The 24,402-nt window shown below is 28.8% G+C and overlaps 2 protein-coding genes and 1 long non-coding RNA gene across 8 annotated transcripts in view; 2 read left to right on the top strand and 1 right to left on the bottom strand.

Moving 5' to 3' along the window:
* Positions 1-24,402, top strand: part of LOC147910986 (uncharacterized) — a 486,594-nt gene that overhangs the window by 4,233 nt on the left and 457,959 nt on the right. The gene's annotated exons all lie outside the window — the stretch shown is intronic.
* Positions 95-4,442, top strand: LOC105146910 (uncharacterized). The gene is made up of 2 exons (XM_011057551.2): positions 95-279; positions 1,023-4,442. Exon 2 carries the CDS (start codon positions 1,031-1,033, stop codon positions 2,528-2,530), a length of 1,500 nt encoding a protein of 499 aa, XP_011055853.1. The 5' UTR covers positions 95-279; positions 1,023-1,030; the 3' UTR covers positions 2,531-4,442.
* Positions 3,582-24,122, bottom strand: LOC105146912 (alkaline phosphatase 4). 3 transcript variants are annotated; one of them, XM_011057552.2, is made up of 8 exons: positions 23,777-24,122; positions 15,170-15,270; positions 13,856-14,076; positions 13,069-13,261; positions 10,345-10,511; positions 9,572-9,898; positions 5,845-6,268; positions 3,582-5,069 (listed from the first exon to the last, which is right to left on the bottom strand). In XM_011057552.2, the coding sequence occupies exons 2-8, from the start codon at positions 15,252-15,254 to the stop codon at positions 4,837-4,839; spliced, it is 1,650 nt and encodes a 549-aa protein (XP_011055854.1). In that variant the 5' UTR covers positions 15,255-15,270; positions 23,777-24,122; the 3' UTR covers positions 3,582-4,836. The 3 variants fall into 3 exon arrangements, with proteins under 3 accessions (XP_011055854.1, XP_087259586.1, XP_087259590.1); XM_087403460.1 differs by lacking the exon at positions 23,777-24,122 and adding an exon at positions 15,893-16,200; XM_087403464.1 differs by lacking the exon at positions 9,572-9,898.

Raw genomic sequence — 24,402 nt, 5'->3', positions numbered from 1 at the left:
CGTAGTGCTTGAAATACCTTATGTCTGGGCGACTAGGCATAGTGCCCATCGACGTACTCGCAGCCCTGATAATACCTCGCAACGCTTTGAACGATCAAGGCGTCTGGTCTTCGGCAGAGGGAAAATTAAATCGCTCTAAATCGTGTGAAGTTTCAATATATCAAGACAATCTCTGTAACACCAGTGGTACTATTATTAATACAGCATTCTTTGCATTGTACATAATAATTTTTAAGTATTGAATAATCGTGGTTACTAAAAAGTAAAGATTTTATGAAGGTAAGTATTTAAATTTTTAATAATTTTTTACGCTAATTAATATCTTATTACAATTTATTTCGTTAATATATACGGAGAGTAGTAATGCATTTAAAATGACAAATGAATAAATTCTCGTTCCAATAATGGCACAATATACAGTTGAATACGGCATGCTAAATTAGGAGATAATTGTCTTCTCTTTTCGATAGATATACAATAGATTATTAAACTCAAGTAGAACCCGCGGTATTTAATTATTAGCATTTGTGATACATCGGTTTGTTAATTACGATACGTGTGAGCTTTGTATTGTAATATTTTAAAATAATGGTTTACACGTGTTCTTTGACGGGACGCAGTTATGTAACTAATTGTGTTCGCGTTTGGAACACTAAAATAATCATACGCATAACGCCGATATTATGTAATAACTCTCCTAATAATCCTCGAATAAATAGAAAGATTTTCATTATATGAGCCATTTTTCATCTTTCATACATAATTGATCCGCAGAACACAAATTATCAGAAACGTATAATTTTCTACTTAACAATGAAACTGTTACATGCAATATGTATTACGTTACACGCAGGGAAATTGTAATGATATTAATGTAATATTATCGTCAGTTTATGTTTTGCGCGGAAGTATTAATATAATTAACATAATTAAGCGATCGCTTAATATAGTTAAAACAAATCATTTTATTTGCTTGTCATAAATATCTATAATCGTTGCATTTATTTCGTTTTGTTTTTTAGTTTTGACGATGGGTCGTAAAAAAAGAAATCCGAAAAGGATCTTTGTCACTGAGAAAATTTGCGAAAGGAAAGTAGCAGGAAAATTAAATTTCGACGAAAAAGAGGCGATAGAGGAACAAAAAGGAAAAAATCTTTTTATCAACGAAATCGCAATCAATGTTTACTCGCGTTTGAAATTGCCACTCGTGTACCCGATGCAAGATGAATCGTTGGATGACAGCGACGAAGAGGACACTGTCGAGCTGAATTTCTGGCCACGTTTTGTCTTCGTGTCGAACCTATGTCTGATCTGCATGGAACGATCGGAGGAAACCTGTGAATCTTGTGGCATGGTTTCTTACTGTACCGTCAGACATATGAAGCAGGATCGACCGAAGCATCGTGACCTGTGCAAAGTTCTCACCGAAGTCTGTCAGATCGAAGGTGGCTTGTCATTACTATCGGAACTCAGCGCGGATGATTATCGGGTTTATCGGTTGAAATTGATCGAGATAATACAATGTCGTTTGGACAGGCCTCTTCAACTCTGGGAAAAAGAGATTCTTCTTTATCCCCGCGTTTGTTGCAATTGTCGTCGCTTCTCGACGACTCTGAAATGTTGCCCGGCATGCGGAATCGGCTTATTCTGCGAGAATCATGACGGCGGACATGAAGAATGGTGTCGAGAATTTCAGGTGTTTCGTAGAATGCTGTTCCTGCAGCACAAGAACGGTCATATAGAGCCTGAGATTCCGGATACCTTCCAGAAAGAACCGCTTCATTTACCGGACAATTTTGATCTGTTAATAGCACAGCTTTTCGGCCGCTCAACATATTATTTTAATATGGATTGCTATACGTACTGCAGCCTCTCTCATATATCGTCCATTCCATTGACGGCTTTGTATTCTATGCAAATTTCTTGCGAGAATTGGAAAACTATTGATACCTTCGTGGTTCACGTAATAGGTGCCGAGTTTCAGTATGAATGTATAAATCTGCACGTGTGGGAGAAACTTTTTCTGCATCTTCTCCCGAATCTAAAGCATCTCAAGTTAATGTTCGTTGGTCCGGAACTGAGTCTGCCGACGGTGCCATTAGACCTGTTAACCGCTGTGAAGATCTGTTCGTCTTGTAAATCATCTGGTCGACGAGTAAAAATTTCGTTCCATCCTAAAAAATTTTATCACGATTTCTGTCGTTCCAAACAATTTATAGAACCGCATCTCGTGTGCCTCTTTAATCCGGGTCTTTATCGGGAAACTGGTTTTAAAGGCAAAGATACGTGGCCGGAGACGATACGAGAATTCTGTAAAATGAAAATACCCGTGTGCGTGACGTCTTACACGAAACAGGAAATTCCACGAGAGATGATTAGAATAAAATCGATCGCTGATGTAGAAATGATTTTGGAGCCGCAAAAAAATCCATTCGCTTCAATCAAACCTGATAGAAATTTCGTTAGTGACGATACAGTGCCACTTATCTATAAAAATTATTATCTCACTATTGTTAAAGGAAAATTATAATTAATAATTTGAAATAAAATTAATAATTTTCTTTTGAGATTACTTTACATTTAATTCGGCATGAGTGTCTTTCTAGAATACTTTACGTTTGAAATATTTTTTTATATCTTTTAATTTCTATTAGGGAGTAAGAGCACGGTAGACAAACTGTCAGCCATCCCTATGCGTGATTACATACATTGCCAAGAACTTTCCATAAATGACAGTACAGTTGGCCGACGATTTATCATGTGCTCTTGCTCTTACCTTTAATTTATATGCAAATGTTATATATGTAAAATTTTAAAGAGATTATTACATAATATGACAACTAGAAGTTAGCGAGTTATCAAATTTGATGTATATTATAATATACAATCATTTTTTGTTATTGTATTGTAGTCTTTAGTTCATATTGGAATTAAATTAGTACTTAAAATATTTTTTTATATCTTTTAATTTTTAGTATTAGGGCAAAAACAGACAATAAATAAAGTGTTGACCCATGTGCACGATTATATTTATTGCCAAGGACTTTTAATAAATGATAAAAGTTGGCTGACACTTTGTGCTCTTGTTTTTATTTTAATTTATATGCACATGTTATATATATGTATGTGAAATTTTAAAGAGATTACTATATATTGTGGCAATTCCAAAGTTGATGTGTTGATCGCAAATTTAATGTTATATTGTAATATACAATAATTTTTATTATTGTATTGTAGTCCCTATTTCAATTTAGAAATTAAATTAATACTTAAAATATTTTTTAATTTCTAGTATTAAGACAAAAGCAAATGATGAACAAAGTATTGGCCTTAGTATTCATGTGCATGGTTACATATTGTACATACGAAGGACATTTAATAAATGACAGAACAGTTGGCCGACACTTTGTCTATCGTGTGCTTTTAATTTATATGCAAACGTTCTATATGAAATTTTAAAAAGATTACACAATATGACAACCAAAATTGGCGAATTGCCAAATTTGATGTGTACTATAAAATACAATCATTTTTTGTTATTGTATTGTAGTTTCTATCTCAAATTGGGAATCAAATTAATATTTGCAATCTAATAAATAATTTATTGTCTCGCTTATATAATTATTATGACATAAAATGTACAAATAATATAATATAATAAGGAACTTTATTCCATCCATAATTCTATTATAATTTACGTATGATTGACATTTAAGTGAGAAATTATTCTATCAATTTATAACAAAATACTGTGATATAATGTGCTAGTATATACAGGTTTACATTTATTTTATATAAGTAACGTATTAAAGTACATGAGAAACTATTTTATTTTTCTTACATTTCGTAGAATGACTTTCTATATTATAGCAGCTTACTTATTTTATTATATAAAATCTCATTAAAAGTATTAGATAGAATTTTATTCTCGATTATTCAATGGCGATATCAATTTTATTAGAAATATGGCATATATGTATTGTATTATATTACATATTACTATATCACATTATTTTTATAATAAAAGACATACGATTATTAGCACTTTCCAATATCAATTCAAAATTTTATAAATTTATGTTTAATGTGCGGATTATGCCATTGAAATTTCTATATATTTGAAACTAAATTCATCATCATTGCTGCAATAATTCAAAAAAGCATCATTGATATAAAATTTGCGATCTATAATTACAATTATTTGTTGAGCTCTATAAACATCAAAATAAATAAAATTAAACAATAATATTGTATATTATCATAATGTAATTACATGAGAAACTGTGAGAGTAAAGAGATTACAGAAAAAAAATCGTATACGCTATCTATGTGATCATAACTTATCTAGTCTATTACAAAAATCGTGTGCATCACAAAAGAAATCTTATTGCGTTATATTATATCACTCATTTTCTACAATGATACAAATAAAAAAAATAAAATTTTCTAGAAAAGAAAAACTATATTTTGAATTATTAAAAAATTTGTAGCATTAATTTTTAAAACGAAATTTTTGATAATATATTGATTATAGAGGAATAAAAATATGTTCTTTTAAAGTATATTTCGTCCTTTTTTACTTATGTTTTCAATATTTTTAATTTCTTGTAAGAAATAAAAAAATAATTTTTTATATTATGTCGTTGGTGTAACATTGTAGCAAATAAGTGATACAGCAAAATATGCAATTAGAATATTTTTCAGTAAAAGTACAAGGAAATGATATTTATTTATTTGTATTTAAATGTATATTATTTGTACCAATTATATTTGAGATAATTCTTCTGGACGCATCATTGTTAATTTGACTACGAAAGGAAAATGCAATAACGTTTATCACAGCCATATAAAGATCGCCGTAAGGAAAGTTATTATTACCGCAAACGATATGGTGTTCTGTTCAGTTGAATTTTTCCTGATGTTTGACGATAACATATTAATATCGTAAAAATAACGATGGTAAGCATTGTCACAATGAGATGGCCAGTCTTTAAAGCATGCCGCATATGCCACGGCGTGAGCAATATAATTTTGCTCAAAAGTACCTCGGAACAAGTGCGAATAGGGACCTGCAAAAGATATTATTTATTCTATCGTTTTTGAAATTATTATTTACGAAAATAAACTAATAAATAATAAACTAATAAACATGTAACTTCACTTTGCAACTCTTTTATGTCTATTTTTACCAATGTGAACTTTAATCTCGGTTTAATTTACTCTTCATTTTTCCTTTAAGAATTAGAAAAAAATAAAGAGTAAGTTAAATCGAGATTAAAGTTAATCTACATTGAAAGTAGAAATTGACATTAGTTTGCAAAGCGAAACGTTTAAACAATAATACGATTGCTTAGAGTCGCTTTATCAAATAATAAAGACTTAACGACAGATTCTATATTTGTGCTTGATGATTGCAATTACAGAAATTACAAAATTTTTATTAAAACAAGTCTCGAAACGGTAATTAAATTTTCAGGAAAAGTAATATATGCCGTCCCGTGCGGTTGATTTGGATCATTCTGTACATGTATATATATATATATATATATATATATATATATATAGATAGATAGCAAATATTTAATAATTAATTTGGATGATATAGATATACAATAATTGTTATATTGTACATGTTTTATATTTATGTTATGTGTTAGTTATATTCGGTTTGCTTGACTGTCATTGAATTAACAAGACTATTTTTAATTAAATTGCTATTGTGACTAACACTTTTAATGTAACATCATTTTTTTCTGTGTTATATGAATTGTTTCATTTTTCCTCTTTTTCTTTCTTTAATAAGCTTGAATGTTAACGGAAATATAATAAATTTGTGTTTCTTACCGATGGCATAAACCCCGACATCTTCTCCGCCATGAGACTCGTCTTTGAGGAATTTACCAGCGAAGTGCCTGTAGAAGGGTTCATCGCGAGTTGAATCATCCTCGATTCTTCTCCAGGTTTCGTTAACGTCTTTGGTATCATTTCTTCGATGATAAAAGAATCCTGGTCCATTAGCGTAGGAGAGTGTCTCGTAGGGTATTTGACTAGCTTTCTTGTTGCCAAAACCGAGGATGTCGTTGCCCCTCGCGGGATATCCGTTCAGCGTGAACGAATGCGAATGATCGGCTGTGACGATGATTAACGTTTCCTCCATATTTAATAGTCGTTGAGCTACCTTAACTGCCTCATCGAGTTCGTATAACTCGCGCAGTGCGAGTTTTGCCCAATTGCCGTGATGGGCTATATCGATTTTACCACTTTCGACCTGAAAAATAGTTAAAGAAAAGAAAAGTTGTCAGTTTATTGTTAACTCTTTAATGCTAAATACGAGACATTAAGAAATATAATGGTAATAAGCAAATGTATCTTTATTAATAAAGAAGTTGTAGTACATATATTATATAAAAAAAAATTGCTCATGCGTAGTTGAAATATAATATTAGGTGTTGGAATTAATTCGTAGCGTTTTACAAGTGATGGGAAGTACTTTCATTAATGTATTTTTTAATGCTCATGTGAAATAAATAACATTCTTTCATTAAAAAACGCTACGAATTAATTCCAACACCTAATAAAATAAATTAATGAATAAGAGGGTATTCGATTAAGGCGGATCTTGATGTCTGATAATAATATATTGTACGAATTTTTATAATTTCAAACAAATTACGCGCCGATTATTTGTCGATCTTGAAATACAATTTTAGATTGAAGCTGTTATGATTTGTGATATTACGTATTCTATCTTCGGTCTAAGACTGTGTTTAAAGACCGACAAATAATTAGCACGTAGTTTGTTTGAACTAGAAGTAAGAATTCACTGGCTGGATGAAAGTCTGGTTGCTTTAATTGAAATTCTGGTTAAAAATGGGTAAATTAGAATTTTCTGGTTGAATCTTATAATTATATACATATATTAATTATTATAATTCTACTTGAAATAACCAGAAAAAATTGTGATTAAGATGATCAAAATTTGTTGATTTTTATTTTCAATTAAAAATTTTCTTAGTGCACAATATATTATGACCTATATAACATAGGGTTAATGTTTCAAGTTTTTTTTCCATAATTCTTTGATATTAGAACAAGATTGCTCGACGCTCTCGAATACAAAATTATGCACTCAAATAACATGACCTCGAGGTATACGCGAGAAGATGAAGATGGACTAAGAATGTATTACGCGAAAATGGTCATCAACGCGTAATTTGCATAAGAATCGTATTACTGTCCGGATTTCTTGATGTGTCTCGGTTTCGTTTTATTAATGTCATTTTAATATTCATTGAGTATGTTATTGCATAATGCTCGTTCTGCGTAGCATTCGTTCTGACTTACATTGGTATAAATATTCAATGTTGTTTAGTGATGATTACACTGTTCATTGAAAAAGATGAATAAGAATGAAGGTAATAATAGTTTCTAATTATTGTTTCTGCTTATTGTATATTTTGTTTAGCAAATTGCTCTATCGATACAGTTTTGATTTGTGATTAAAGTTGTAAAAAAGATTATTTTTGTGTATTTTGGCATATTAAGTATAACTATGATGTGATGTTGAAGAAGTATATTGTAATCAAAATTAAATATGTTGTTAGACTTGTCAGCCTTTAAATAAAGGAATCTGTGTCGATTATGATTAAAAAGATATTCATGGTTAATATCGGGTAGGGCATTTTAATTACCTCAGGCATATATCTCGGAAACTAATAGAGTTGTAGGTGTTTTCTTGGGAAAAACGAGATGGAAATAACAGATTTTGTATATGAGGGGCATTACCAAGGTCAGGTCAATGTCAACATGAATTTTTTAAATAAGAACCTCTATTTTTTATTGTAGATTCTTGTAGCTAAAGTCAAGACGTTATAAATTTTTTCTTTAAATACTTTTTGAGTTATAAAACTTGACAGTACTGCTGATATTGACCCAAGTGATACACCCAAGGTACCATGTGGAGATGTACTCAGTCGGATTTAATCTGTTGTGTGTGCGTGTGTGTTCATCAAAAAAAACTTATAACTTTTATATAAAACTTTTTCCTATATCTCTTAGTTTCTGAGATATCCACCTGGGGCAATTAAAATGCTCCTCTCTGTATACTGCATCAAACACAACTTACAAGTTTATATAAGCCATTAAAATTCTACTAAATATTCTTTATAATAATTTTTACTAAATATTTAATAAATATTATAATTTTCTAAATATTTTTTCTTATAATTATGTTAATAATCATTTATCGACTTGAAAAATCCTTAAGTTGAATATTAATAATAGAAATCTTCCTTTTTGTGCTTTGAAAAACAATCATTTTTTGAATATCCTAGTGAAAAAAAGTTTCATATTATATCTTAGTATTTTAAAGAATTTGCCTATGTTTTAATACTATCCTATTTTTTTTTATATCATACTATCATACTTAAAAAGTTATGAAGATTTTTGAAAAAATACAACTTCAACTTTTTGAAATTTTATAAGTTTTCTTCAGAAATTATAGAATAAGACATCTTAAAAATCTTTGAATATATTTACATGCATGAAAAATTCTGGAAATGATGTAAACATAAGTCGAAAAATGTTCTACAATCGATGCTAATATGTTTAATAATATTTCCTAATAACATTGCTTAATAATAACTTTTATGCAAATTTTTAAATACATTTGACAGTTTTATAAATTGCCGATTATTGTTGAGCACTCTCTCTGTGAATTTTAATAACATATACATGTTTTGATGTAATTTATATTAATTTTTATATTTTTAATGTTTCGTTTTACTAGAATAATTATGTAGCAATAAATTAAATTAAATTAAATTAAATTATTAAGAAACATGTATGGTAATTTGTTATTATATTAGAGATAAATAGGTATTTGGTATGTTTCAGTCTTGTCTTATCTGTATATTTCATTCCTATTACGTCAAAAACAGTTTATCTTCTAATATCATTAAAAAAATATTTATCATACAAAGCAAACAAATATGATTATGAATTCATTTTGACATCTGTTATAATACCTCGCTATATTGAATTGATATTTTGTGATTATATTTTGATTAATTATACATACGTAATGTAATAAATAGATTTCGTATAGAAATAAGAACCATTCAATAAAAATGTCATTGCATTTATATAATAATCTTGCTGACAGAATCCTCGTGGAGCACGTTTTTCACTTGATATAATACGTCCGAGCACGAAATGTCTACTCTGTGATTAGAGAATTTTAATCATTATTAATTCAAAAAATTATAGTCTTGATATTTTTGTATTAGGATTTTTATTTCTATTAGGTGTTGGAATTAATTCGTAGCGTTTTACAAGTGATGGGAAGTACTTTCATTAATGTATTTTTTAATGCTCATGTGAAATAAATAACATTCTTTCATTAAAAACGCTACGAATTAATTCCAACACCTAATAAATTACCTTAAGCATACGTTTTTCAGAGGATATACGATAATGGAACGAATATATTCTATATAAAGAATTCTAAAAAAAAATTTACAGATCTCTCTCTCTCTTTCTCTCTCTCTCTCTCTCTCTCAGTGTTACTAACCATTAACAGAAATCCGTTTTTGTTCTTCTTCAGCAGTCTTATGGCTTGCGTTGTCATATTCGCTAGCGAAGGTGTTTCATCGTCTTTTACAGCATGATAGGGCATGTGACTAGGTGAGAAAACACCTAGGATGTGCGATGTGTTGCTTATATCAATAGACATGAGGTCGTATGTGTTGGTGACAATCCTTCCTTTGGGATGAACTTCTTGCCATTCATTTGCTAAGTTTCTGCCATCAGATCGCTCGCAATTACTGGATTCATCAGACTTCTTCAGAGGCATTTTCACGTCCATACCCATTTCACTTAATCCTCCACCCATGATAATCTTTCAAAAGATATTAGTTTTAATATTAGATTCTAATTATAGTGAATTATTTTAGGCAAAAAATAAGATATGTTAGAGAGAGAGGAAGAGAGAGAGAGAGAGAGAGAGAGAGAGAAAGAGAGAGAAAGGGAGGGAGGGAGGGAGGGAAGGAGGGGAGGGAAGGGGAGGGGGGAGAGAGAGAGAATCTTTAAAGAAAATAGATAAGGGATATTATCGTATTTTATATTATAGATATTTTTAATTATGATGATAACAAATCATTTTCTTTAACAATACTAATAACTTTGTAAATAATTTTTAGTGATACTAAGTATTTTTTGATATCATGTTTTATTACATATCTATTATACATAAATTTTACTATTTGCTCTATTAATCTACTAGATTTGAAATTATATTGATTTTTTTGTTTACGATTACAAGAGTGCACAGATGCGATGAATTACCTTAAATTGATTCCCTGGTTCATTATGAACGAGTTGTCTCGCGATATCTTTGATGCAATGTCGCTGTTTTTTTGGTATCTCGCTATCACATTCCCAGTCGCGATGATTAATGTGCGCGTAAAGTCCCGCGGGAGTGGCATGGGTGATACGGGTGGTGGTAACAAATCCTGTTAAATGATCGTGCACAAATTATTTATTGTTTATTGATCTTTTGAACAGCATACGCACGATAATGATTCTATTTGAACTTCATTAATTTCATAGAGTAGAATATTAAATAACGCAAAAATTAGAAAAAAAAATCATGACGACTAAAACGGCGTCAAAATGACTTGAAAATGATTAAAATTCATTTTTTAATCAGTTACTATTAATTTAATGACATTTTGATATTATTGTGATCCGCTGTTTTTCTGCTTAGGGACATAAAATGTGGGACTAATAAATTGAGGATATACAAAATGTTATTATAAAATGTTATTATAAATGTTATAATAAAATATAAAACATATCAGACATAAAATATGCATACTATTTCGTTGCAATTTATAAAGACACTTTATTCTATATTCGATATATATATTCTAATTGTATGCCAATGTTATGCGTTGATTTATTCATGCACAGCAACGTAACGGAAAAATGACTACTGAAGGTCAAGATGCAACGAATGCGTTAAATACTAATCGGCAAGTCATGTAAAAAGTTTTCATTATTTTGTCAAAGTAGAAATCAGTCACGGTTGACTGAACGTCCGCGACACGGTAGAAGGTCGGCTTATGACCTCCTCCTTTATTGAGTATACTTTCACTATATATGATTTCAACGAGGTCTACTCAGTACCAACACTTCTATTAATGAAATAGCCGATCACGCGTGACACGTGTTCTCTACATGATTGATACTCATAATCGCGTGTATATCATGGGGTATAAATTATATTCAAGAGAGTGCCGCGTCTAAAAATATCCTTAACTCTAGAACGTTATCAATATTGGATGATATTATATAATATTGCTATTAATATGTAAATTTCATATCTGAGGAAATAGGTCACACTCAATTAATATAACATAAGATTTTCATACATTTCACAATCACTTTTAATGACAAAATATTTATCTAGACTTTTGTAGACAAATAATCTAATTAACTTGAAAAGAAAGAGAATAAGCATATTACTAAATTCAATCTTGAAATGATATGTTATATTACATTATTACATTTTACACTTGCAATGAGAAAATTAATTATTTGAATTGGAAAACAAAATTGCCTGTCAACAGTTTATATGTAATCTGACATGTACAAAAATATATGAATAAAATTTAAAAATATAAAATACAAAATATAAAATAACGTAAAATGTATAATGTATAAAATAATATAATATAAAAAAGATATTGTATAATAATATTGTAAATTGCTCAAAAATTAAATTACTATATCATTCTGTTATAAGTTATAACACTGAATCATTGAAAACATGATGTAATTATTATTTAAATTGTTCTTGCTCATCTGTATGTTAAATTTACGTATGATATCGTTCTAAAATTAATAATATAAACGTTAGAGAAAAGTTCTAGTTTTCTCAGTCAAAATTTAATACGTTCTTAATGAAAGCGCTTTTTTAAACGTTTGTTTAAAAAAGTTTGGTTACATGGAAATAGAGAACTAAATTAATTAATCTCCAAAAAGAAGTTAGTATTATCAAATATATAAATATATTTTTATTTATTTATAATATTTTTTGTTGTAAGATTAATTTTAAATTATTAATATTATTTCAATTTGGATTTAATATAAATTATAATTTAATGTGAAATGCGTATTATCAAACGATCACGTAATTGTTATGTCTGCACATAAGCTGAATAAATTATATATTGATAAGAAAATTTGTGAAGTTGCTAAATAATCATATTTTTAGTGTACATATATCATATATATTGCTAAAACATTATACATACACTATATACACACACACACACACACACACACATATATGCACACACACACACACACACATATATATATATATATATGTATATATATATGTGTATATAATATGATTATGCGCATAATTATATTTAATCGCGTGAGTTTATCACATGTTAAGTATATAATAAAAATTGATAGGGATTTATTATCTCAATGTCACATTGTAACAAAATTCGCTTAGTCAATAGTTGAATCGATAGCAATCGGCGATGCATGAGAGATTTCTTCTGATCGATTTTTAATTTTTAAAAAAGTAATTGAAATACTTAAATCTAAAAAGCAAATCTGTGCCAAGGTTTGAACTTATTGTTATGAGTTATCGATCATGCTTCCTCGAAATTTATTGGTCGAACAAAGTTTCAAACAGCGATTAACAGCAGCTTTATTATCATGGCCGAGATTTAAACTAACTTCTTAACTAATTAGATTCTTAATTAGCTTGAGATTTCTCTCCCGATGTGATTGTTTATAATTCAAGGGAAATATTCAATTATAAAAACTTCCTCGCCTAAACTGCTTTTTTATTGCTCCATAAATAATTTTAAGCTTCACAAATAATTCTCTAAAAATAATTTTAAAGGAGTCAGATAGTATAAGAGAGTCTTGAAAAATAATTTATGTAAAATTGAAATGTGTGGGCAATTTAAAATCTTTTATTATTATATAAAATTTTTTAGCATTAAGAGAAAAATGATTTATGTGATTTTTGAAAGCTCTTACCAGTGTCCATGCCGGATTGCTGCGCCCAATCGGCTACTGTGGTCAGTTTGCTTAATTCGTTGATCTGTTCGTCGCATTTACTAACTTGGGCTCTGGCATCCAATCCAATCAGTCTGTATTTGGTTTTCACACCAGAAAATATAGCAGTAGCCGTCCCCGCGGAATCTGGTACTTGCTTGTCTACATTGTAAGTCTATAAATGAAAATTGTGATAATTGTGAAATATTTGTATTTAATATGTGATATGATTTCAATAATTGATAATGAGATTTGATCTAAGGACATAATCTTTTGAATATGCATTATCGGCAATTTTAATTAAAATTGTCGAAGCACGAAATTTTATTATTAATTTATTGCAGTTAATATTACACTCTCATTTCCGATGGCGTGATAAATACAGAGGCACGATATAAGTCAATAACTGCATTTTACAGAAAGAGGAGCTTTGCAACTGTTATAAAATTCTTTAATGTAATTAGTCTTGCCCTTAGTTCTTCGTTGGATCTAAATGTATAAATCAATCATATTAAAGAATTTTGCAACAGTTACAAAGCTGTTTTTTACTGAATACAGTCATTCGTGTATGGCGAGCAATTAGAAGATTGACGGAGATTAATTGTAATGCGAGTATCGCGTTTGTCGTATTTTCTCGTCGAGAATAGAACGCGGCGTCCTTATCAAAGATGCGGAATTAAGTGGCTTAACGTGACGGGATTTCCCAATATCGTCGCGCCTCGCGAGACCGCCACGTCGTCGACATTGAAGGCAATTTGAATGTCTATACCTTGGCGAGAGCGGTGTTAGGGAACTTCTCGAACGAGAGTTGATATTCTTCACCGCTCTGACCATTGAGCTGACCTACATAGATTCGACCGGACGTGATGGTAGACAGGCCCATACCATCTCCAATGAAGATGATCACGTTTTTGGCACGGTTCTCGTTCTTCTGTTCCGTCAGGATTTTGTGCAGAGTTTCTTGGCCGGACTTTAGCCAGAAGGACATATCTGAGTAGAGATCAAAATTTAGCTTTGTTGCCAAGGAATATTATCGATTGATTATGAGAAGACGGATAGAACGGAATGAAGTTTCAAATAAAAATTAATTAAAAAATATTAAAAAGAGGAAAGGACTTGAGACAATAATTAGAGGAGAGACTTTAGATTATATCGATTTCTTACTTAAAAAATGGCACAATTTAATAAATTTCAGAAAAGGGGAAAAACGATTCCAACTTGATAGAAAATTATTGACTAATAAAACAATATCAACAAAAAAGATATATTCTTAACATGATTAAATATTATTTTTGTTTCGTAATTCTTAAAAAAAAATCACCCTTTTTAAAATGTGATTTTGATGATTTTTATAAAGTTGAAGCTCCTGAGTATTCACTTAGCTATATTACATAAATCCTACATAATTATTTGATATTTCAAACAAAATTTTTTCCATGTAGTGATTTATTACCTATAGTTCTATCTACGATAAATATGCGTATACAAAGAGAAATAAAGTGAAATTCAATCGAAGTTGATGATATTAAGCAATACAGTTAAATTTTAGATATTTGATTTCTTGGAATATTGAAGAATAAGATTTAGAAATTTCAAGATAATAGTGTCGTTATCAATGAACAATTTTGTATTCGTCAGTATTAATTTTGTGGTATATCGATATTGATATGTGTGTGTGTTGTTCTTACAAATAGCTTGTTATATAACAAAGTAATATCCAAGAGTAAAAATTTCAGACATTCGATATCGATAACGATCGACGAAGAGCGAATTTTGTATGACGCAACGGTTACTTTAAATTGACTTTCAATGATAAGACAAAATTTATATAAATTTGATTTGAATGATCAAAGCAATCTGTTTTTTTTATCGAAATCTACTAATGAATGACACGATATTGTTGAGTTTTTTATATATTTATTATGCATATTTAAAATTTGTAATGTACTGATTATGCTTATCAAATTGTGAAAAATTTTGAAAACATAAAATTTTGAACTCATGTTCGTGCTATTTGTTTAAGAACTTTGGGATTTAATTCGAACATATATCAATTGTTATAGTATGACGATTTATAACAAACCTTCATAATCCATTGATCCTTTACGTAGTGCTTCGGAGTGTCGAAGAAACGTTGCGATGCAAAGTAATAGAATGTAGCACTTCATTGTGAATATTTTTTGTCTGCAATGTGTTAAATAAAAAATCAAAATTATTATTTAGAAAAATGATTTATTTTTTGTACTTTAGTGATAAATAAAATTATATTTATTATTCCATTATAAAAGTTATGAAATTCTTATTAAAAGTTAAAAATGTAGATTCAATGTTTATCTTATTATTTTAACGGTACATATGTATTTGCTGCTTCAGTAATTTCGTTATCCAACGTGTACATTTCCCATTCTTCACTTACTGTTATTCAAGACTTTTTATCTTGAATTGCGCAGCCAAATTTTGCAATGCAACGTAAATGACAAAAATAAAGTATATATCTATTTGAAGTTTGCTCTATTTTGAAGAACCTTGAAATTTCCATTATACTATACTAAAAAATTAAAAAATATTTGCAAAGACTTTTTACTTATTGCAGTGATGATTAAACGCTAAAGCTGCTTTTAGTGATCAGCAATGGTTAGTAATTATTATCATTATTATCATTATTATCATTATTATACTTTTGAGGTTTTACGTAAGTTTTGTTTTCCCTCTTTCATGTGAACTATATTAATAATTCACATTAATAATCACTAAAACCACTAAACTGAACAAGAGACTAATTTAAATATATATGAACTATGCATACAAAACTAGTTCTTAGAAATTAAAAAAAAATTATCTTGTCACGTCACTGATGATTTTTTTATGTACACGTTTTTGTCTATTAAATTAGATGTTTCTATTAAAAGGAAGATTTCTTCTGTTTCCTGCGTCATTTTAAATCCACTTTAAATCATTTGGACTAGGATATCCGTCGAAATTCGCGAATCCAAATATTACAGCAAGAAAATTCACACCAAGAAGGAAAATATAAAAATATGCTATTTATTGTTTCGGAGTAGTTTATGAGTTAAAAATTGATCTGTGAACAGGCGAAGTGTTCGTTCAACACTAGCCGAACTCACGAGTAATTTACAAAAATGGCAGTTTAACCGTAATTATTTATAATTGACCAATTTTACATTTTTATCTCAAAAACTATTGCTCGAAATGGTAAATGTCAAATATTTTTACGTATAATGTATTTTTTTAGAATTTCTTGCTGTGGTAATTTGATTCGCGAATTTTGGAATATTGTATATATATATAAGACATTTTGACTGTTCGAATATTATGTGTTATACATAAATATATAGATCGTAAATTTTGATACGAATTATAGATTGTCCAAAATAAATTTTTTTGTCGTGTATATATATATATATATATCTTTTTCTATTAATTTTGTCTCATTCAATTCACAATGTAATTTGTCTAATAATAGAGGATGAAACATTGATTAAATTTTATAAATTTATTTATATGAAAAAAATTTTCCTAAAATATCTAAAAATTTACGTAAATTTTAAATACAGATTTGAAAATAATTTTGTTTGGTCATCAAAATAATTATGTAGGAAATTGAAACATCATAATCTAACGTAAATCACAAATCTAAAGTGAATTTAAAATTATACAGGAAATAAAAGAATAGATAATTAGTAGACGGAAATATATATGCATGAAAAAAATTCCAATGACATGACAAAATAGAGTTAATAATAATTTTCTTTTAAAATTCCCAAGAACTAGTTCCGTATGTGCATATTTATGTATATTTTATGTAAGATAAGCAATGCTGCAAAAAATTTTGACATTCTAGTAATCAGTTTGAACGTCCTATATTTAATTATTTTTATTAGTTCAACAAAATTATTTTTAGATTTGAATCTAGCTAAACTTTTGGATATTTTAGCTGAAGTCTTTCTATGTGATTATATTTGATATAATTAAATCATCAATCCCAGAAAGCACTATGTCCTAGCTGAATCGGGACATAAGATGTCTTTAAGATGTTTTTTTAGATATCTTATCATAAGATTTATGTGAAAAAAAGATTATCGGATTTGTGACCCTTCTGTTGGAGGTTTCTTTTTAGAACTAAAAGATTAATATACGTTATCATCTTTTAAAAGAAAAATCAAAATTTAGAGCGATTAGTCGGAGAATCGTTCAAAAAAACCGGACAACTAACATCTGTTGAATCATGTTGCGATCTTGGACATATGTTGTCTGGGAGTTATTTAATCTCGTCGCGTATATAACCATGCCGACAAAACATGTGTTTCCTTATATGTGAAATATACATATATGTAAAGAGATCCCTTTAGATAAGAGTAGGATAGACCTGGTACAAAAGTAGTATTTTGAATTTAAAGTCTTACAACAGTTAAAATATCTACGGAAAAAAAAACTTGAATTTTAGATATAGAATTTATTTGACTACAAAATTTTTTACATTTTGTGTTGAATTTTATAATTTAACTAGGAAAATATTACTGTTTAAAAAGTATGAGGATTATCGTCCTGAGATAATAATAATTGTATAATAATAAACAGAGAGAGAGAAAGAGAGAGAGAGAGAGAGAGAGAGAGAGAGAGAGAGAGAGAAAGGATTGTATCACATTATTTATAAACAAAATAATGGACAAATAATAATATACAATGTTACAACAAGTTTCCATCTGCATGAAGAAATTGCTTAAGACAATGTAAAGACTCATCAATTTGTCCGTAAAACAGAATCTAGCAATTTTTGTTCTACATAATGTGCAATATATTAATTGGCTTAGTAACTACGTTTATGATATATTCATACAAGAGGAAAGAAAGCGTTAATTATAATTATATTTAGGACCGTTGAAATTGAATGTGAAATTTATGTAAATTCTGCGTTTCTACTGAGATTTATAAATTTATTGAAGATGGCCAGATTGTAGCCGAATCATTTATAAACTTGATTACATATTAATGTTACAAAAAACAACTTGTGTTGTGCTCTTCTTTTTGTTAATTTTATGATAAAAAAACCACGTTTCTTATAATTATATTAAAATAATATGGTTATTTATTAAATTTTATTAGAAATTAGATATCTGAAATGTCTTGATGGCGTATAAAGCAAAAGTTATCTAAATGGTAACTAATCTCTTGTTTAAGGATCTTTAAGATTTATAATCTTATGAGTTTTCTTTAAGAAGTGCAATTTTAATGATAATTTTTTAATGTAACAATATCAGTATTTTTTTACATTAGCAAACAAAAACAAAAATATATTGTTTTTAATTTAAAAAACTTTCTGATTATATAGTTATGGCCCTTATAGGTATTTAATCCTCGGAAGACGAATGCAAGGTCATTTTGATATAGAAATAACAGAATTTTTATTGCAAATTAGTTTTGCAAGAAAACTAGTTTGGCAAGAAATTACATATAAAAACGCATTTTGAACAACATATCTTTATCTCTTTCTAGTGTTCTGTATACTTGAAATAAATGTATTTTGTATGATTCTTAATAAATTTATTAGAATTTTGACATCTTGTACTATATATCATTACCGACGCAAATATAACATCGTTTTTCATTAACTGCTACCGCATTCTGTACTGTCTTATCCCTCACAGATTAAAGTGATCCTGTATTCGTCGTACGAAGATCAAAGAAATTAAATAATAAAATCAAACCAAATAAATATGGAAAAAAATGTATGCTGGTGCAACTGTCCCTAGTGTGCAATGATTTTACTATTGTCTTCTAATGATATTTTATGATTTATGATCAATTTTTAAAATAAATATAATATAATATTTAGATGAAAGTCATTTGAGAAATATGTAAATAATTAATATAAGTAGTTACTAAAACATATTAAAATAATACGTTATCTTCATTATAAAGAGAAAAAAATATTTTAAATTTTGTATATATTTACCTGAAGACTAAAGAACGTAATTCTTGCTTATGCACATATGTATATTCTATAGAGCCAACAAGAAACTAACGAAGAAATACTGATTTGTCTAGTAGATCTTGTGTTGCAGACACACACATGCACACGCGTACATATACGCACACACGCAAACACATGCACACATACATTTTTTAGTTTTAGAAATATTACGATGTTACAATTGTATCTTGCTATTTTTATTCACAATCTATACTGAAAGAAAAGATTAGCTGCTGCAGTAAATTAGATGGTAAAATATGGCATAGCATTTTTAATTGGTTGCAACAATTTTTGCTTGCTGCAATCAATTGTTGGTTGAGTTAGCCTATTGGCAATGTCAGTATGGGATTTCGATTGGCTAACGCAATCAAAAATTGGCTGTTACAACCAATTAAAAATGCTATGCCATATTTTACCATCTAATTTACTGCAGCAGCCAATCTTTTCTTTCAGTGTATCCTTTTATTAAAACATTCGAAGAAAGATTTAGAAAGGACCCGGCATAAATCTTACAGAAAGTTCTTTATTCTTTTCTTTTCAAATATAAAAGAACACAAGAATTAGAAGTTTTAAAATTTTAAGGAAGCAGTAGATACGGAAGTAAAGAACCATTACGCATTTATTTCCGTGATTTTGATGTCCGTAATATACTATTGACAATATTAAGGAAAATAAAAAAAATTAAACACGTAGTGGTAATAAATAAATATATATATATATATATATATAAAATAAGTTATTAATTGTATTATACATTAATAAATATATAATAAAATTAATAACTTATTTTATATTTTATTTTATTTTTTGCTTGATTTTAGTACTACGTTATCAGAAAAATTTAGAAACTTTACTATTAAAATTTTGCCTACACTTAGAGAGAGAGAGAGAGAGAGAGAAAGAGAGAGAGAGAGAGAGAGAGAGAGAGAGAGAATCTGTAGTTATTTTCTATTTACAAATAAAAATCTAAAAGATAGCTTTCTTCATTTATTTGTATTAAAAAAAAAGAGTTTTTCTTTTATTAATAAATTGATCTATTTTATTTACGTATAGTTGTTATAACAATAATTAGATTTATTAAGAATTCTGTTAAAAATTATTGAAATAATATAAGATATAAGTTTTTATATTCTAAAAACCCTATTCTCAAATTAAAATTTTGATTGACAGTAATGCGGATATTGTCAGTAATATGATATTTTCACCCTACAGTCAGTATGAATCGTGGCTCATCTGACGCGATCAGCTGTTCTTAATTTGAGCCATTAGCTTTGCATTATATGACCATCGTGACAAAAGAGAATTGTACAGGAATCAGTTACCTAGCTAATAAAATTACTATAATATGAAATGTATCCTATTTACATCGGGGAGTTCTGACTTGATCGGCTTTGATTCTTCTCTTGCATATTTTTCCTACATTTACAAGTGTATTCGAACAATGTTACATGCAAGATGCGACGTATTTTTTTGAAAGAAAATATATAAAGTATCTTTTTACTAAGTCTTTAGAGCAATTTAAGTGGTTTCCAAGTGGATGCCGACGGTACGTTCGTTACAAGAGACGATTGAAAACTAACAGTTTCAGATCGATTGCACTCTTCGTTCAAATGTAAGAGATAGAATTTCTTTATATAACAGTGCATTCTGAAAATACTGATTGGTGCAATGTCTTAAAAAAAAAGAAAAAAAAAGGTAAGGATTGGTATATAATACAATGTATTTTTTTTAATACGCCTGATTAAGGATCGTAAATTTAGAAAAAAATCTTAGATTAAAAAAGGATTAATAAATACGATTAATGATTACGGAATACGTTGAAAAAAATGTATGATTGAAAATGGATAAGAAGATTATAATTCACACGGAATTATTTAAGTATTAATACGACTTGACCTTTATTTCTGATTAGAAGATTCTGATTATATCAATCAGAATTTCATTTATTTCAACTAGGATTTTTGTAGATTTATAATCAGAAAATTATGATTCGTCCATTTTCAATTAAACATTTTTCTCAGCATACTCTGTTACCATTTATTATCCTTTTTTAATCTAAGATTTTTTTCTAAATTTACAATCCTCAGTCACATTAAAAAAGAAGAACATTGCATTATATATCAATCCTTACTTTCTTTTTTTCTTTCTTTTTTTCTAAGAAATTGCACCAATTAGTATTTCCAGAATGCATCATGTTATTATAACTTTAGTTGAAATTAATTAGAATTTTGATTCCAATTAATCCAACCAGACATTTTTCTTAGTTAGAATTAGAAAATATTTGTAAAATATTTAAGAATATAAAAACGAATATACGAATATATAAATTCTATTTGTATTTCTTCATTTTTTTTCTCGAACCAAAACAACTATTGTGTAACTCCCTAATTCCTTCGCAAAATGTTTTTGTTATTATCTCGTTTGAAAATTGTTTGGTTACGACACGATGTAATTGAGTATAATTACCACAGACGATAACCATTCGTTACACGGTTACCTTTATCTTATATCTAACATCTCGAAAAACTCGAGATATAATTTGTTTGCTAACGAGTTGAAAATAAAAGAGACGATATTTTGTGTGTGTATTTTATATATGTCTCTCTCTCTCTGTCTCTCTCTCTCTCTCTGCGCGCGCGCGCGCGTATGTGTGTGTGTGTGTGTGTGTGTGTGTGTGTGTATATACTGAATTATTTTTATTTATTTTTTCGGATATTAAATATTTATATATATGTAAGTACACGGAAAGAACGAGTTTGTTTAAGTATATATTTAAAAACTTAAGCTAGTAAAAATATAAAAATATAAAAACTTTGTTAGATCATTAAAATAATTATAGAACGCTCAATCTGGTTGCTAGAATGTCAAAACTTTTTACATTATTATACTTGACCTTCTACATAATTATTTTGATAATCTAAAATATGTGTTTACACAGAAAAATATTATTCTATTGCTAAGAAAAGTAATTACTCAATTAATTTTCTTCCTTTAGTAACGAGTATCTTTAACAAAGAATATTTTTTTGATAATAATCTTAAAATATATTAGGTGTTGGAATTAATTCGTAGCGTTTTACAAGTGATGGGAAGTACTTTCATTAATGTATTTTTTAATGCTCATGTGAAATAAATAACATTCTTTCATTAAAAAACGCTACGAATTAATTCCAACACCTAATATTTATTACAAATTTTAGGAAAACTCTTTATGTACTCATAATAAGAATTTATTTTCTTTTGAAGAATATTATAAAATTAATTGAAGAAATGACGAGATGGTTCCTTTTGCTTACAAATCGATTGCCTACATCACTTATGCCGCCAATTCGTTTTGCATACAAAAATTATTGCTTATAGCTCGATTGCTTACATGCACTTTTGCGCACAAATAAAAATTTTTGAAACGGAGTTATATTTGCCTACATGTCAATTGCTTACAGGCATTTTTGCGCATAAATAAAATTGAAGTTATGTTAAGTAAGAAAATAATTTTTGAAGCAGAAAATTTATGTTTTAAAATAACAGAAAATTTGTTTTAAAATAGAAAATTCGTGTTTTTAATGCAGAAAATTTATGTTTTAAAACAGAATTTTTTAAAAGCAGAGAGTAGTATACGTAGGCAATCGAGCTGTAGGCAATAATATTTGTAGGCAATAATACATGTAAAGAAATCTAATTCTGTTTTTAAAATTTTTATTTGTGTGCAAAAGTGCATGTAGGCAATCGAGCTGTAGACAATAATTTTGTGCACAAACGAACTGTTGGCGAAAGTGATGTAAATGCAAACGATACTGTTGGCAAACGGGATCCTCCCAGAAATGACTTTATACTTGTTTTTAATTTAATAATCTTGATTGAAGTATTTGATATAAACTTTTACTAGAGAATATATATTCAGAATATATTTTGAATAAATTTTATGATGAATACTTATGATATAGATTTGATTTATATGAACTTTTGAAATATTTGAAATAAAGTAATTATTACTTGTGTATTTTTCTGTGTGTTCTGTATACTTAATTTGATGGCCTAACAAAATTATTTTCATTTGTATTAAAGTTAAATTTTTTAATATTTTAATAATTTTTTCCATGTGTGGTTTAAGATTTTATTATAAAAAATTTTCTTATAATTATTATCATTTTATTAATATCTTATTAAAATTATTATAAGTTTATTGAGTTATACATATGATAACATTCACGTATAATAATATTAAATTATTATTTGATAATATTTCAGATAGTTTTCATTTTTCAATATTAATTGCATTAAATGTTTATTTTTTCTTTTATAAAATTTAAGATGTTTAAAAAAGGTGCATTAAACTTCATTTAAATAGATAGCGCGCTAATAATCTCCAATTTAAATATGCTGTGTATAATTAGCACTGTATTATTATTTAACTGATAACAGTTTACAACAATTTGTAAAATTTCCGGCTACTTTTTTTCAACTAAGTCTATCGCGAGATAAATTTATAATTTTTCAGGACGTCATTTGAACGACGTATAATACGCTTGAGGATATTAACGTGTACATACGAACGGGGTCGCTTGCCGACCTAGTTCCTATCTCGTTGTCTCTTCAGCATCCAAGCTGATTGTTCGGATCTTCTCACGTGTTTCTCAAACACCCCGAGACGCAGCTTTAATCTCATATGCCTAAAATGACAAATCAAGTTAGCACTTACCTGAAGTGTCGTGAAGGAACTTGTGATATAGTGTGGCACCACGACAGTGTTAATTTGATAGGACCTGTCGATACGTCAATTCAACGATGTGGCAATGCGCGTCTTGTACCGTGACATCCTCGGGAATGAAGCATGCGGCACAGCGAGCGGCGTCCTTTAAATTACGTCGCGTAATCACCTCGCCACTTCTCCAGTCGATTGGCCGCCGATAGTACCCGTGACAAAAGTCGCCCGTGTGGCCGTCCGACTTCTTTTCGGATCGCGCGACGCGGCCGGAAAGCACGAGTTTAAAGCCAATGCGAGGATACCGGAGCGTGCCCGCCAATGAGCCAGCTTTGTCACTTTATATAGCGTTTCAAAGGCCGTGAGGTGGCGAAGCGTGCAAGGGACACTAGCTACGCGGATTCTGTATGCAGAAAAGGAGAGAAAGAGAGGAGAGATCCCCTCGTATATAGTGTTAATCCGACCGTAATTGACTGGCTCTCTGCCATTTTGTCTTATATATTCGCGTTATAGATCATTCGTGTGTTCAGAAAGCACGAGGTACACCTTATTGCGTGAACTTTCTCTATTTTGTCGTTGCTGATCTTTTCATTTTTATCATAATTCTAATTGTTATATATAAT

Source organism: Acromyrmex echinatior, chromosome 1 (assembly GCF_024713525.1).
Source record: "Acromyrmex echinatior isolate Ae372 chromosome 1, ASM2471352v2, whole genome shotgun sequence".
In the NCBI taxonomy this organism is placed as follows: Eukaryota; Metazoa; Arthropoda; class Insecta; order Hymenoptera; family Formicidae; genus Acromyrmex; species Acromyrmex echinatior.
This window is presented reverse-complemented; position numbering and strand designations above follow the sequence as displayed.

Excerpts from the sequence above, each read along its gene's own strand:
- LOC105146910 (XM_011057551.2), top strand. The coding sequence starts at position 1,031 with ATGGGTCGTAAAAAAAGAAATCCGAAAAGGATCTTTGTCACTGAGAAA.
- LOC105146912 (XM_011057552.2), bottom strand. The coding sequence starts at position 15,254 with ATGAAGTGCTACATTCTATTACTTTGCATCGCAACGTTTCTTCGACAC. Across the intron at positions 13,262-13,855 it reads CTAACACCGCTCTCGCCAAG|ACTTACAATGTAGACAAGCA; the intron begins GTATAGACATTC and ends TTTCATTTATAG. Across the intron at positions 9,899-10,344 it reads AACCAGGGAATCAATTTAAG|ATTATCATGGGTGGAGGATT; the intron begins GTAATTCATCGC and ends ATCTTTTGAAAG.